Source organism: Terrapene carolina, unplaced genomic scaffold (assembly GCF_002925995.2).
Source record: "Terrapene carolina triunguis isolate 2854851 unplaced genomic scaffold, T_m_triunguis-2.0 Scaffold165, whole genome shotgun sequence".
Taxonomy (NCBI): Eukaryota; Metazoa; Chordata; order Testudines; family Emydidae; genus Terrapene; species Terrapene triunguis.
In genome coordinates, this window is record NW_020664516.1 from 2,409,057 (window position 1) to 2,426,014 (window position 16,958).

The 16,958-nt window shown below is 45.3% G+C and overlaps 1 protein-coding gene across 1 annotated transcript in view; it reads right to left on the bottom strand.

Moving 5' to 3' along the window:
• LOC112119564 (hydrocephalus-inducing protein homolog) overlaps positions 1–16,958 on the bottom strand; it is a 360,821-nt gene that overhangs the window by 251,043 nt on the left and 92,820 nt on the right. The window contains 2 exon segments of the mRNA XM_029912025.1: positions 2,876–2,943; positions 15,731–15,954. Of these exon segments, the coding sequence (XP_029767885.1) occupies positions 2,876–2,943; positions 15,731–15,954 (292 nt within the window).

Sequence of the window (16,958 nt, forward strand, 5' to 3'; positions counted from 1 at the left end):
AAACCAAGCTGTTAACATTATATAGCACATGTGCTTTCGGTACAAGGTCGCATTTTGCCCCTTATATTGAGGGCCTGCCGGTTTGGTGTGAGAGATCACACATGCAGGGCCGGGCAACAGAATTCGGCTTGTAGGCAGCCATGGTAAGCCACAGTCTTTCAGCTTCTTCAACCTTCATAACATGTGGGAATGGTTTCAAACAGCAGCGCCCTCCTGTCCCATACCAAGCACCTGTTGGGCTGGCCATTTAAAAGGAGGAGCTGTACTGACCGCGAATGCATCCCAAGTCTAAAGGGCAAATTAATCATTAAACACGCTTGCTTTTATGCCATGCATTATATTTACAAAAGGTACACTCACCAGAGGTGCCTTCTCTGGCTTCATGGTCCGTGAGCCCGCCTTGGGAGGGTTGGGAGGGTATTGGCTCCAGGGTGATAAACAGTTCCTGGTTGTTGGGGAGAATGGTTTCTCCGCTTGGGTGCTGCGCGCTATCCTCATCCTCCTGCACCTCCTCATCTTCCTCGTCCCCAAAATCCTCATCCCTGTTGCATGAGACTCCCCCCTTGCAGGTGTCCACGGACAGTGGTGGGGTAGTGGTAGGGGCCCCCTCTAGAATTGCATGCAGCTCATCATAGAAGCGGCATGTCTGGGGCTCTGACCCGGAGCAACCGTTTGCCTCTTTGTTTTTTTGGTAGGCTTGCCTGAGCTCCTTAATTTTCACGCGGCACTGCTGTGGGTCCCTGTTGTAGCCTCTGTCCATCATGCCCTTGGAGATTTTTTCAAATATTTTGGCATTTCGTCTTTTGGAACAGAGTTCTGATAGCATGGATTCATCTCCCCAAACAGTGATCAGATCCAGTACCTCCCGTTCAGTCCATGCTGGAGCTCTTTTGTGATTCTGGGACTGCATGGTCACCTGTGCTGATGAGCTCGCCATGCTGGCTAAATAGGAAATGAAATTCAAAAGTTCGCGGGGCTTTTGCTGTGTACCTGGCTAGTGCATCTGAGTTGAAAGTGCTGTCCAGAGCGGTCACAATGGAGCACTCTGGGATAGCTCCCAGAGGCCAATACCGTCGAATTGCGTCCACACTACCCCAAATTCGACCCGGCGATGTCGATTTCAGCGCTAATCCCCTCGTCGGGGAAGAGTACAGAAATTGATTTTAAGAGCCCTTTAAGTCGACAAAAATGGCTTCGTCGTGTGGATGGGTGCAGGGTTAAATCGATCTAACGCTGCTAAATTCGACCTAAACTCGTAGTGTAGACCAGGGCTATGAAAAGAAACCACTTGGAGATGCAGATGTCATTTACCCAAGTCCTACAGTGATAAATTCCTGTCTCAGGCCAGCACTATGGAAATCTTCTGTGGAAGTTATTTAGCAAGGAGGTTGGCGATCAGTTTGGAGGATACATGTACATGATCTAGAATTCCAAAACTGGCTGAAGTCGCCAGACAATGGCAATAGTTAATAGTATATTTTAAAAGGAGCAAGGATACGAAAGTCTCTCTCTTACTGCTGACAGAGCCTCATTAATGAAATCAGATTAAAGGAAATGAAACTCACATTACCTAATTGTTTTTGAACCTATTCCTTTTTTCCCCCAATATGAGCTGTCTGGAGTAATTTTATGTTTTTATTCAAAAGGAAACAACAGTAAAAGACAGTATGGTGACGCATGGAAAGGAAGAAAGTGCTCAGAAACGGTAATTAGTTTTCTTAAAGAATCCATGGACAGCATGAAAACACAGACGCACTAGGCAAGAATGATAATGTGCCTTCAATCAATCCACAATTGATTTCACATTTAAACTTTAGATCATCTCTGTGAAAAGGCTTTTGTAAGGCTGAGATGGAGAGTCAGAATCTGCATTTCAATGGAGATGTTCTGAATGCACGGACACAAGAGTATGTCAGCAATGCCATGCTTTCAATGGAGGAGAAACCAGAAGCTAGGACATCAATGCCTACCACAGAGCTACTGAGTGGGCATATTAGCAGGTAGGCAATAGCGAGATGTCCACACAGGATGAATTAACTTCTCACACTAAAGGACAGTGGAAGAAGTAATTTCTTTGCCTTGGATTTCAAATAATTGCCCAGGACAGGTATAGGTTAGTGATATGACTAACTCTCCTCTCTCTGAGATGTACAGAGAACAATTAACTCCACCTTCCCATCCCTTTCTCCTTCTTAGACCAGACCATTTCTAGCCACGCTACTGTCAAGGTCTACGTTAAAAAAACAACAACACTGGTGGATACTGTATAATATTGATACTAGCTACACTGGTTGCTTCCTCCTATTTGACATCTCCACATGAGAAATGAAATACAAAGAGCTCATATCACTACTTACCATCAAACTATGACTTTGGACATTCTATGGTGCATAATATAATGTGATGTAACCTGAGAACTCCTAATTTTCTCTCACCATTCAAAAACTTTAAGAGGTGTTAAACTCCTGCTCCTTTTAGATGGTGCTGAACGTATCCCATCATTCTTGATAAAGTCCAATACATTCTAGTTTCTTTTCAAGAACTTTGTCTCATTAATGTGCATGTGTTTGTGACTAAGAGCTGCCCAAATGCAGGGTGGGAAATTTGGGTCCTTCCAGATGCAATTATCGGGATTGTCTCCCAGGTACCTTGATCCATCAGCAAAGAGCTCTCCAATGCTTGTTTTGCAATGTGGAATACTTCCATTATGTATTAATCTTACAAATCAGCTGACTCTACGAAACAAAGCTTGGTTCAGTACCCCAAAGCCTTATGCAAAGGATCTCATGCAGTGGATGCTCTTGCATGAAAATGTTTCATTTTAATATTGCAGTAGACCTCACCTACAACTGGCAACTAAGAACAATATACTCACCAAAGGAGACATCGCCAAAATTTAGGGATGGTACGTTGAAATGAAACGTTGGTCCAATGACACAGCCCCTGGGAGGAAAAGGACACAGAAGGAGGAAGTGTCATCCTGGTTAGCAAGAAAAAGTCCATAGCTTTTAGCTGCTGCTACAGTTAGCAGTGCAACTAGGGGAATGTTGGTCTTAAATTCACCAGTGTCAAATCAATACACCTCCCACCTGTGCTTAGCAAGGCGTCAGTGTGGAAACTAGGCAGCTTATGTGAAGTGATGAATAAATGGAAACTGAGGAAGGCTGACTCTATTTAGTCCTATTTATCAATCTGACTGGTCAAATCAAACTCTTTCTGCGAGGGAGGGAAGTTGGGATCAAGTGAAATGATTTGAAAGTCAGGTTTCCAACTCCACCCTTGGCAAGGACCTGGAGTATAACAGTTTCACTTGTATATGCCCTTTTCTCAATGCACTGCAAGTGCCAGACACCCTAAAACTCAATCCAGTGATGCTACAGTAGCCAGGGTTCCAGACCATAGCTTCACTGGCTTGATGTTCTTCAAAATACCAGCAATGTTTCTGAGCTGTAATAGGTGTTCTTCTGATGGATAAGGTTTGTCTTTCATTTGATGAATATTGGCCCAAGCAACCAATGAACTTGCAGGATTCTGAGGCATGGATCCAGGGAGCTCAAGACACCTGTCAGCATCCCAAATGCAAGTGAGATAGCACTAAAGAACGTGGTTGCTGTACTGGAGTTGTGGCTAATGGAGAAATATGCCAATTAGCCACATCCACACTGGTTGACAATTAAAACAATGACCAATGCGTATCTGAATTAAGCTGCCAGCAATCTGAACTGCTCTGATGCCAGTTCACTTTCTTACTTCTCCCCTCCCTCTCACTCATCCCCTTCTTTCATCCCCCACCCCCACAGCCAGGACATTTGCAGACTCCATTGAAACTAGTGACTGGAACTGCACAATGCTAAACAGGTATTTCATGTGTGCTACCTTGCTGGTGCAAAGAACTGAGATCTCTGCCTTTCTGGACTGAATAAAGGGACCGCAGTCATAGAATCATAGAATCATAGACTATCAGGGTTGGAAGGGACCCCAGGAGGTCATCTAGTCCAACCCCCTGCTCAAAGGAGGACCAATTCCCAACTAAATCATCCCAGCCAGGGCTTTGTCAAGCCGGGCCTTAAAAACCTCCAAAGAAGGAGACTCCACCACCTCCCTAGGTAACGCATTCCAGTGCTTCACCACCCTCCTAGTGGAAAAGTTTCCTAATATCCAACCTAGACCTCCCCCACTGCAACTTGAGACCATTGCTCCTTGTTCTGTCATCTGCCACCACTGAGAACAGCCGAGCTCCATCCTCTTTGGAACCCCCCCTCAGGTAGTTGAAAGCAGCTATCAAATCCCCCCCTCATTCTTCTCTTCTGGAGACTAAACAATCCCAGTTCCCTCAGCCTCTCCTCATAAGTCATGTGCTCCAGACCCCTAATCATTTTTGTTGCCCTCCGCTGGACTCTTTCCAATATTTCCACATCCTTCTTGTAGTGTGGGGCCCAAAACTGGACACAGTATTCCAGATGAGGCCTCACCAATGTCGAATAAAGGGGAACGATCACGTTCCTCGATCTGCTGGCAATGCCCCTACTTATACAGCCCAAAATGCCGTTAGCCTTCTTGGCAACAAGAGCACACTGTTGACTCATATCCAGCTTCTCGTCCACTGTGACCCCTAGGTCCTTTTCTGCAGAACTGCTACCCAGCCATTCGGTCCCTAGTCTGTAGCAGTGCATGGGATTCTTCCGTCCTAAGTGCAAGACTCTGCACTTGTCCTTGTTGAACCTCATCAGGTTTTTTTTGGCCCAATCCTCTATTTTGTCTAGGTCCCTCTGTATCAGATCCCTACCCACAGTCCTTGCACTGTGCCTTCATAGTTTGTTCTCAGGATTGTGCCTGCAGCCAGGCTGTGTTTGCTGCCATTATAAGAGGGTGATCAGGTGGTTTCCAATGTCTTGCTGGAGGGAATTTATATTCATTGTGTGTGCAGTGCACATGATTCCCCCTTTTTTCGACACCAGTGTCCCTTCTGATACCAACTTCACCCTTCTATTGAGCTGGAGCAGATGTCCAGGAACTTGCAGGTTGGCTTCCCAGTAGAGGAGAAATTAGTGACTTGGGGATTGGGTACATTCTGACTGTAATTTGTTCAGTCCTGGAACACAAGCAGTCAATCCCCTCTTTCAGGAATCTCGGCCCAGAAACAATGTTCACAGGAAGCAGTTCTGCCTTAAGAATGGACTCTAGTCAGAGCCCATGGCAGACAGCAAACTCTCCTGCTGCTTGCACAGCTCCCTTTGCAAGGAGCACTGCCTCTACACAGAATCTTCCATAACGAAAACTAAAACCACTGCACATGCTCCCAATATTGAACATTTGCTCACAGGCCAAGAAAAAGAACTGGGAAGACTGTATAACAGCATTACCTGGTGACTCTTGCCGTAACACAGAGGAAAGCTACCCCTAAAATGCCTCTGGTTGTGGATTCTACCAGGAAGTCACCAAAGACCAAGCTTGCCATGCAAGGGGGGGAAATTACTTTTCTTTGGGCTCAGCCATTTGCATCTCTGCTTAAATGAGTTAAACCCTGCTTGTCTACCCAGAAGTTCTGGGCATGGTGCCATCTCAGAGCTCTGTGCCAACAGCTGATAACAGGGCAGCTCACACATAACAAGAGAAAGGACAGCAGGTTTTGAAACAGTGATCTCTTAAAGAATCACAGAGCAAGAGCAGTTGATGCTTGGTGATGCAAAGTAATGCGCATTGGAAAACATAATCCCATATTATACATATAAAATGATTGGGTCTAAATTAGCTGTTACCACTCAAGAAAGAGATCTTGGAGTCATTGTGGGTAGTTCTCTGAAATCATCCACTCAATGTGCAGCGGCAGTCATAAAAGTGAACAGAATGTTGGGAATCATTAAGAAAGGGATAGATAATAAGACAGAAAATATCATATTGCCTCTATATAAATCCATGGGACGCCCACACCTTGAATATGGTGTGCAGATGTGGTCGTTCCATCTCAAAAAAAGATATATTAGAATTGGAAAAAGTACAGAAAAGGGCAACAAAAATGGTTAGGGGTATGGAACGGCTTCCATATGAAGAGAGATTAATAAGACTGGGACTTTTCAGGTGGAAAAGAGAAGACTAAAGGGGGGATATGCTAGAGGTCTATAAAATCATGACTGGTGTGGAGAAAGTAACTAAGGCCTGGTCTACACTACGACTTTAATTCGGATTTAGCTGCGTTAATCCGAATTAATCCTTAACCCGTCCACACAACGGAGCCAGTTACTTCGAATTAAAGGGCACTTAAAATCGATTTCTGTACTCCACCCCGACGAGCGGAGTAGCACCAAAATCGATTTTGTTAATTCGAATTAGGGGTAGTGTGGCCGCACACCACCGAATTAATGTGGTTAAAATTAATGGGGTAGTGTGGCCGCACACCACCGAATTAATGTGGTTAAAAACCGAATTAATGTGCTTAGTGTGGCCGCGCACAATCGAATTTATACAATCTGTTTCCCAAATTCGAATTATCTAAATTCGAATTAATCTCGTAGTGTAGACGTACCCTAAGGAAGTGTTATTTACTCCTTCTCATGACACAAGAGCTAGGGGTCACCAAATAAAATTAATAGGTAGCAGGTTTAAAACAAACAAAAGGAAGTATTTCTTCACACAATGCACAGGCAACCTGTGGAACTCCTTGCCAGAGGATGTTGTGAAGGCCAAGACCATAACAGGGTTCAAAAAAAGAACTGGATAAGTTCATGGAGGATGGGTCCATCAATGATGGCTATTAGCCAGGATGGGCAGGGATGGTGTCCCTAGCCTCTGTTTGCCAGAAGCTGGGAATGAGTGACAGGGGATGGATCACTGGATGATTACCTGTTCTGTTCATTCCCTCTGGGGCACATGGCACTGGTCACTGTCAGAAGACAGGATACTGGGCTAGATGGACCTTTGGTCTGTCCCAGTGTGGTCGATCTTATGTTCTCACCAGAGGAGAGGATAAGAGAGGAGAGGGGCAAAGACCCAGCCATTGACTGGGGCAGCCTGGTGCTCTCTTATTTCATTTGGGGGGTGAAGGAACTCACCAATACTTTGGGAAAGAAGGCACCAACACAACATTGTATCAGAACTACTGCTTGCTTAGAAGGGTTATGAGCAGCTGTTATGAATGATGCTAACAGTTGAAAGGCCTTTGGCTAGGCACCCACCAGAACTGGCTGCTGGAGCAGCACAGAGGAATGAGTGCGAGGGCACAGGTGCTTATGTAGCCAGTTACCAGAGGTATTTTCAAAAGCTGTACGCTTGATTGGCAGAGCGCACAGGGGCTGAGCAGATTTCTGCCCCTTATGTGGTTTAAATATTATAATGTAAAATTTGCATATGTAAATAGTGATTTTGCAGCTAAACTGGCATTTTTTAAATTGTGCCAGCTGATATGGGTGCCAGCTGCTGATTGGTTGTCTGCATCTACTCCTAATAGTGAGTCTGCAGTGACAAGGTAATCTGGCCAAATTCAGAAGCCAGGCCAGTTTTCATCAGAAGGAAGTCAGACTACTAAGCAGCACAGGCAATGAAAGATGTCCCGGCTTCCTTGGGATGATAGCTCTGGTGGTGGAGGGCCACCTAGTAGGAGAGACATGGATGGAGGTGCTGGGTGGGATTTCTGAGAGTCTCCCTTGATCCTTAATTAGCCAGGAACATCCATGCAGGAGCAGCCCCTTGAGCCACAGCCAGCCAGGAGATGTGAGGCTCTCCAGAGATATGCACCATCTAGCTCTGGAGGGATGATGGTCCTTGTGGAGGATGAGGGAGAGGACACAGGGGTGAGGGATGAGTCATCTGAGCCCTCATCCCAGCCTACATGACCTCCATCACCACATACCTTATCCCGCAGGATCCCCCAGCCAGGGCACCTCCACCCAAAAGAGAACTGGGAGTGTTTCTTCACGTAGAACCAACACCTGGAGTATAGCAGCAGCAGCCTGGCTGGGCCCAAGAGCAACTGGCACTCACCAGGAAAATGGTGATCTGGGCTCAGCGTGAGTGCAGAGCATCAGAGTGGGGTGACCAGATCATTGCAAAGTCAGTCAGCTGCTCCCCAACTCTATCTGTGCACACTCGACCCAGCATAGCACCTAGCTGTAAGAAGCTCTGTGAGTCTGCCTCATGCTCTGGTGCGTCTTTGTACTGCCCCAATTCTAGGGGCCAACAGGAGCCAATTCAACACCCAATGTATGTGGGCTGCTCTGAGCTACCCCCTGCACCTATGAAGCCACTCTGGCAGCGGTAAGTAGCCAGAGTGAAGAGGCACCCTGGCTTTATGGTGGGAAAAGGGAAGTAGGTGGGAGGTATAGCACTGATTCTGCTCCACCAGGGAGTCAGGAATTCCTGGCTAGCCGGGGAAGTGTCCCTTACCATTGCAATAAGAGCCATGCAAAGGGGTTGGAGTGAGGCTGAGAGTCTGGCCCAAGAAATCCAGATCTAGTGGAACTAGGTTCGAGATGGTGGGTAGATATCCAGGCGGAGACGTCAGAAAGGCAGCTTGTGTTATGGAACTGGTGGAACAGGAGATATCAGGGCTGGACAGGAGTCCCTGGCTCAGAAGCATGGTAGAATCTGGGGAAGCAGATGAGGTCACAGAGAGCGTACAGAGAAAGAAGAGGAAGGGGCTGAAAACAGAAACTTGAGGGACATCAACGGAAGACAAAGAGGGGAGGATGAGACAGCTGCAGCGGCACAGGAGCCAGCAAACAGAGCTGTAAACAGGGGAGTTTCAGTGGGAGTTTGCAAGGGGAGTTTGCGGGGGAGACTAAGGGCAGGTCTTCATTACGGGGGGGGGGTCGATTTAAGATATGCAAATTCAACTACGCGAATAGCGTAGCTGAATTCGACGTATCGGAGCCGACTTACCCCGCTGTGAGGACGGCGGCAAAATCGACCTCCGCGTCTCCCAGTCGACAGTGCTTACTCCCACCTCTGCTGGTGGAGTAAGAGCGTCGATTTGGGGATCGATTGTCGCATCCCGACGAGACGCGATAATTCGATCCCCGAGAGATCGATTTCTACCCGCCGATTCAGGCGGGTAGTGTAGACCTAGCCTAAGAGAGCTAGGCAGAGGAATAAACAGGCTAGTGAAGGGAGTGTGTTCTGGTGCCCGTTGGGGGTTTGTTTTGCTGTGGGTGGTGGTGGTTTGGTTTGGTTTGTGTTTCCCGGACTAACAGGTTTTTGGTGGGAAGGCTATGACCGATACAGAGGCAGCAGTAGAAGACACAATGAGGATGACTGGATGTGGAAGCTGCGACATGTACATGATCCTGGAGGGGGTACCTGAAAAGAGTTTAGTCTGCGTGAAGTGCCGCCTGATAGAGCTGATGGAAGAAAAGATCCGAGGATTGGAGATGCAGGTGGAAACTCTGGTTGAGTTTAGAAGGGGGTTCGAGCAGATGATGGAGCAAAGACATGAGGAGGCTGAAGGGAAAAGCTCAGACTTGCTGATGGAAGCAGGACCAAAAAAAAAACTGAGGGGAGACTGCTGGGTGAGGAAAGTGGACAGTGGAAGCATGTGACTAAGAGAACCAGGCAGAGGAAAAGACGGGCTAGTGAAGGAGAAATAGAGCTCAGGAACAGGTTTGTGGAATTGGAAAATGAAGAAGGAGCACAGCAGGTGGTTGCTGAAGGCGAGAGGACAAGGAAGAAGAGAAGAGCAGCTAGTCCTATAGGAAGAGGGGAAGAGTCAATGGAGATAACAACACCAAATATGAGCCCCAGGAGGATACGGAATGGGTTGCGGAGGATTGCAAGGGACAATAGGAATCGAGAGGACTTGCAGCCAGAGGGAACAGGGGATAGATTGGAGAATCGCACCATCACCAGGAAAAGGCAGGTCTATGCGATTGGGGACTCCTTACTGAGAGGAATAGACAGGCTTGTAACTAGAGCTGATCCGGAGAACAGAAGGGTGCTAAGATACGGGATGTGGACCTGAGGCTGAAAAGGATCCTAACGGGAGCGGGAAAGAATCCGCTGATTGTCCTTCATGTGGGAACAAATGATACGGCTAGATTCTCGCTGGAACGTATCAAGGGAGACTATGCCAGGCTGAGGAAGACGCTTAAGGAAATCGAGGCTCAGGTGATCTTCAGTGGGATTCTGCCTGTTCCTAGAGAAGGGCAACAAAGGTGTGACAAGATTATGGCGATCAACAGATGGCTCAGGCAGTGGTGCTATAAGGAGGGCTTTGGGATGTATGGCCACTGGGAAGCATTCATGGACAGAGGACTGTTCTCTCGGGATGGACTTCACCTGAGTAAGGAGGGAAATAGACTTCTAGGATGGAGGCTGGCACAACTGATTAAGAGAGCTTTAAACTAGGAATTTGGGGGAGATGGCTGGGAGATGTCCAGGTAATTTCCATGCCAGAATTTAACATTGAGACGGATGAAAACAAAGTAAGAAAGGATACAGCTGTGGGTATGAGAATGGACATAAGGAGGAAGTGTAGTGTAGATACCAGTCTAATAGGTGATACTGGTGGTAGAATGTCTGTGCCTAATCGGGTAAAGAATGTCAGTGAAGCCAAACGGCAAAAATTAAGATGTTTGTACACCAATGCAAGGAGCCTAGGTAACAAAACGGAGGAACTAGAGCTACTGGTGCAGGAAGTGAAACCAGATATTATAGGGATAACAGAAACATGGTGGAATAGTAGTCATGACTGGAGTAAAGGTATTGAAGGCTATGTGCTGTTTAGGAAAGACAGAAATAAAGGCAAAGGTGGTGGAGTAGCATTGTATATCAATGATGAGGTAGTCTGTGAAGAAATAAGAAGCGATGGAATGGATAAGACAGAGTCTGTCTGGGCAAAATCACATTGGGAAAGAAAGCTACTAGAGCCTCCCCTGGGATACTGCTTGGGGTGTGCTATAGACCACTGGGATCCGATTTGGATATGGATGGAGATCTCTTTAATGTTTTTAATGAAGTAAACACTAATGGGAATTGTGTGATCATGGGAGACTTTAACTTCCCAGATATAGACTGAAGGACAAGTGCTAGTAATAATAATAGGGCTCAGATTTTCCTGGATGCGATAGCTGATGGATTCCTTCACCAAGTAGTTGAAGAACCAACAAGAGGGGATGCCATTTTAGATTTGGTTTTGGTGAGTAGTGAGGACCTCATAGAAGAAATGGTTGTACGGGACAACCTTGGTTCGAGTGATCATGAGCTAATTCAGTTCAAACTAGATGGAAGAATAAACAAAAATAGATCTGGGACTAGGTTTTTGATTTCAAAAGGGCTAACTTTAAAGAATTAAGGAAATTAGTTAGGGAAGTGGATTGGACTGAAGAACTTGTGGATCTAAAGGCGGAGGAGGCCTGGAATTACTTCAAGTCAAAGTTGCAGAAACTATCAGAAGCCTGCATCCCAAGAAAGGGGGGAAAATTCATAGGCAGGAGTGGTAGACCAAGCTGGATGAGCAAGCATCTCAGAGAGGTGATTAAGAAAAAGCGGAAAGTCTACAAGGAGTGGAAGATGGGAGGGATTAGCAAGGAAAGCTACCTTATTGAGGTCAGAACATGTAGGGACAAAGTGAGAAAGGCCAAAAGCCATGTAGAGTTGGACCTTGCAAAGGAAATTAAAACCAATAGTAAAAGGTTCTATAGCCATACAAATAAGAAGAAAACAAAGAAAGAAGAAGTGGGACCGCTAAACACTGAGGATGGAGTGGAGGTTAAGGATAATCTAGGCATGGCCCAATATCTAAACAAATACTTTGCCTCAGTCTTTAATGAGGCGCTTAGGGATAATGGTAGGATGACAAATGGCAATGAGGATATGGAGGTAGATATTACCACATCCGAGGTAGAAGCCAAACTCGAACAGTTTAATGGGACTAAATCGGGGAGCCCAGATAATCTTCATCCAAGAATATTAAAGGAACTGGCACATGAAATTGCTAGCCCATTAGCAAGAATTTTTAATGAATAAGTAAACTCGGGGGTTGTACCATACGACTGGAGAATTGCTAACATAGTTCCTATTTTTAAGAAAGGGGAAAAAAGTGATCCGAGTTACTATAGGCCTGTTAGTTTGACATTTGTAGTATGCAAGGTCTTGGAAAAAATTTTTGAAGGAGAAAGTAGTTAAGGACATTGAGGTCAATGGTAATTTGGACAAAATACAACATGGTTTTACAAAAGGTTGATCGTGCCAAACCAATCTGATCTCCTTCTTTGAGAAGGTAACAGATTTTTTAGACAAAGGAAACGCAGTGGATCTAATTTACCTCGATTTCAGTAAGGCATTTGATACGGTTCCACACGGGGAATTATTAGCTACATTGGAAAAGATGGGGATCAATATGAAAATTGAAAGGTGCATAAGGAACTGGTTAAAGGGGAGACTACAATGGGTCATACTGAAAGGTGAATTGTCAGGCTGGAAGGAGGTTACTAGTGGAGTTCCTCAGGGATCGGTTTTGGGACCAATCTTATTTAATCTTTTTATTACTGACCTCGGCACAAAAAATGGGAGTGTGCTTATAAAGTTTGCAGATGACACGAAGCTGGGAGGTATTGCCAATACAGAGAAGGACCAGGAAATCATACAGGAAGATCTGGATGACCTTGTAACTGGAGTAATAGTAATAGGATGAAATTTAATAGTGAAAAGTGCAAGGTCATGCATTTAGGGATTAATAACAAGAATTTTGGTTATAAATTGGGGACACATCAGTTGGAAGTAACAGAGGAGGAGAAGGACCTCGGAGTATTGGTTGATCTCAGGATGACTATGAGCCGCCAATGTGATATGGCTGTTAAAAAAGCTAATGCGGTCTTGGGATGCATCAGGCAAGGTATTTCCAGTAAAGATAAGGAGGTGTTAGTACCATTATACAAGGCACTGGTGAGACCTCATCTGGAATATTGTGTGCAGTTCTGGTCTCCCATGTTTAAGAAGGATGAATTCAAACTGGAACAGGTACAGAGAAGGGCTACTAGGATGATCCGAGGAATGGAAAACCTGTCTTATGAAAGGAGACTCAAAGAGCTTGGCTTGTTTAGCCTAACCAAAAGAAGGCTGAGGGGAGATATGATTGCTCATTATAAATATATCAGAGGAATAAATACCAGGGAGGGGGAGGAATTATTTAAGCTCAGTACCAATATGGACACAAGAACAAATGGATATAAACTGGACATTAGGAAGTTTAGACTTGAAATTACACGAAGGTTTCTAACCATCAGAGGAGTGAAGTTCTGGGACAGCCTTCCAAGGGGAGTAGTGGGGGCAAAAGACACATCTGGTTTCAAGACTAAGCTTGATAAGCTTATGGAGGGGATGGTATGATGAGATTGGTCTTTGACTACTAGCGGTAAATATGCCCAATGGTCTGTGATGGGATGTTAGATGGGGTGGGATCTGAGTTACTACAGAGAATTCTTTCCTGGGTGATGGCTGGTGAGTCTTGCCCACATGCTCGAGGTTTAGCTGATCGCCATATTTGGGGTCAGGAAGGAATTTTCCTCCAGGGCAGATTGGCAGAGGCCCTGGAGGTTTTTCGCCTTCCTCTGCAGCGTGGGGCACGGGTCACTTGCTGGAGGATTCTCTGCACCTTGAGGTCTTTAAACCATGATTTGAGGACTTCAATAACGCAGACATAGATTAGGGGTTTGTTACAGGAGTGGGTGGCTGAGATTCTGTGGCCTGCGTTGTGCAGGAGGTCAGACTAGATGATCATAATGGTCCCTTCTGACCTTAAAGTCTATGAGTAGCCATTAAATGAGATGCTGAAGGAACAATTATCAAAATAGGAGGTGAACCAGAAGAGATCAAAGAGGGGAAATAAAATGGAGGAGGGAGTGACTATTTAAGGAAGCAGACAGATTATAAAGAATTAATTTAAAGGAGTGACGCTTTGATTTAGCTAGAAGGTCATTTCTGACCCTGAAGGGGGTTGCTCCAGCACCATGAAGGGGCAGCAGCCACACTGAAAGGAACGGGAGTCTAGGAAGCAGGAGGAAACAGCATGCTCCAGAATTCTGGAGACAAAGGAAGTCAGGATGGTAGGTGATTGAGTTAAAGTGCAATATGAGCAAACATACATCAAGTCAAATGAATGACCTAGTCCACTTACGAGAGATGGCTGCCCACTTTAACCACCCCTTTCACCAGAGCTTGTCGTTACATAGCCATGTACTGAGGGGAAGCAGGTGCAACTATGGGTCCCTCAAGACAGGAAGTATTTGATGCCAACTCTGTCAGCTCCATCCTAGGTACACCTTTCAAGTGTTATTTCTTGCTAGAAGGCAAAAACACTCCCGGCTCTTGCAAAGACATACCATAACCAGTTTGGGGGAGGAAAAATGTGACTGCAAAACATTCCCACCTGCTCCCCAGCTTCCTGTAGCTCATGTAAGGCCCCTCTACACAACCAGAGCAGCCTACAGGGGCTGGAGAGGGTAGCAGAATCGGCCCTTAAATTTCATACTCCACCACTGAGCTCATTCATTCAGACTGTGAAGATTATTCTTCTCTGAATCTGCACCTCTCCCCCTATATTAGTGCTACCTGAAAAATTAATGATCTTATAAATCAATGTTTCTTTGGCTGAGGTTTATGGATTACCACAGCCCTTGCTATGGTAAGAACAGGAAATACCACAGTCCTTTCCAATACTAGAGCACGGGAGATGTTGCTGTGCTTTCGTATGAATCATTAACAACATATTAAAAGAACAGACCATGCTAGAGCCCACTCTGCAGCACTGGCAGCTGCCAGAACCTCACTGCGTATAGTTATCTGGTTTCCCTTGCTGCAGGTCCAGTCCTTCAAATGATCCTCATCTATTTCAATGGGGGCCGAGGCACTCAGCACATTGAAGGATCAGACTATCTGTTACTTTCCCCAGTGAATTAAGCCCACCAAAGTTTAGGTTGCTCCAGAATTGGAAACTTGCCTATCTGACACCCAAGGAGTCTTGAGATGACACAATGACTCCGTTAGATAAGGTCTGAGCAGTAGCCTGTGTTATTACCCTGACGACTAAGGATTTAAGTTCCTCCATCTCCTAACCCCTGCAGAACTACAGCTGGGACACTGTGCACTTCCAACGGAACAGGCCTTGCAACTATTAGAAATCTAAGAGTTTATGAGCTACCCCAGTTCTCCCTGGCCAGACTATTTCCTGTACAATCCTCCCTCAAGCAGTTCTCCAGAATGAGCAATCCTACTAAAAGCACTAGTACCCTTTTTGCAGCTCTCTGCATGAGGCCAGGTAATGGTCTCAGAAGGGAGTTATCATATTGCAGAAGTCTATGCAAACAGATTATTCTGAAATCAAAAATACTGATTGGCCTGATCTTTAAGGAAGCCCCAGCTATTGCTGGTTTATTGAGGACCAGTAACTTCCTGGTTTAGTTATGAGCAGAAAATGTAGGAGACTGGGGTCCTTGCTTGCAGGAACTTTTCCCCTCTCACAGAGCATTACATTTCATCATATGAATGCTGCACACAGTCGGGAGACAATGGAGTCTAAATGGTTAGAGCAGGGGATAAGGAATCATGGGTTCTAGTCTTGGCTCTGACACTGGTTCCTTGTGATGTGACCTTGGACAAATCTCTGCTCTTCTCAGTATCTCCAGCTGTAAAATGAGGATTCATACTCTACCTCACAGGGGTGCTGAGGATCAAAACTGTCCTAAGATGAAAGATGCTACAGAAATGCCAATTATTAATGAATACTCATTATAGCCCAGCTTACCTAATAGTTAAGTTCACAGGCTCGGGGGCTCCATTCACACTGAATTTAAACTCCTCTGTGAACTCCCCCAGGATGGTGGAACTGAAGGAGATCTGGATGGCTTGAAGTCCACCTGGCAGAATGATGCCCTCTTTGGGGTCAAGGGTAAAACAGGCGCCCAGTGCAGTAGATGGAGGAATCAAGTTAAAGAGGGCATCAATGGCTCCTTTGTTACACAGGATTGCCTGCAGCAGTAAAAGGGAAGGAATGGAAACATATAAGGAACCTTTACTTCTCACAGATTGAATTGATTTGTTTTCTAATTAAATGATTAACATCTGAAAAGGGAGAAGTGACGAGACGTTGCCTGTCGGAAGCCAAGGGAAATACACTGGGCTAAATTCTGCACTCAATTAAATCTGCAATAGTTCCAAATAAATCAAGAGAGTTGCTCTGAATTTACACCAGTGCAACGGAGAGCAGAATATCCTCCACTGTAACTGAATGTGCAGTACAAGATAGATACTGAACACAGATATCTGGGCTTTCAGAAAAGTCCCCAAGAGCAGCAAAGAACAGTCACATTATTTCTGATGAAACATCATACAATCATATTGCTCCCGATGGTGCCAATCCTGCAACATGCTGAATGCATTCCTCTCCCCCTATAGCCAGTAAGCTGAGGGAACCTGGCACCTTGCAGGCTTGGGTGGACTGTGTTATCACACTGATAATGCCCACTCTTCTTGTTTAGAACTGGGAGCATAAACCAGATTGCAAATAGAAAAAATATGACCTTGTCATGATTAGATAGCTAGATAGACACATTTTTCAGACATCCTTTTCTGGGGACTAGTCTTGTATTTATTAAATGGTTGTTTATCCCTTCTTTGAAAAGCACTTTGGGGTCCTCAGGTGAAAGCTTCTATAGTACAGAAATGCAAAATATTATGAGTTCATTTTTATTAACCTACTTATCTTATTTTGCTGGACACCTTTCTTTTTATGTGAAGAGGGCATCTGCTGTTTATTGTATAAAGCTAAGTAGTACTCAGAAACCCGGGTATTGCTAATTTCAGAAGTATCCAAAAGTATTGGTTCAATACAGACCTTTTTTATTTTCCTTTATCTTGTTGGATCAGCTCTGTCTTAGCTAAACTATAAAGGCCAGTGAACAAGGAGGGCAAATACCAGCACGACCTGTTCCAAACAATTTTAATCTCATAAATATTCACAAGCACAATCTAAG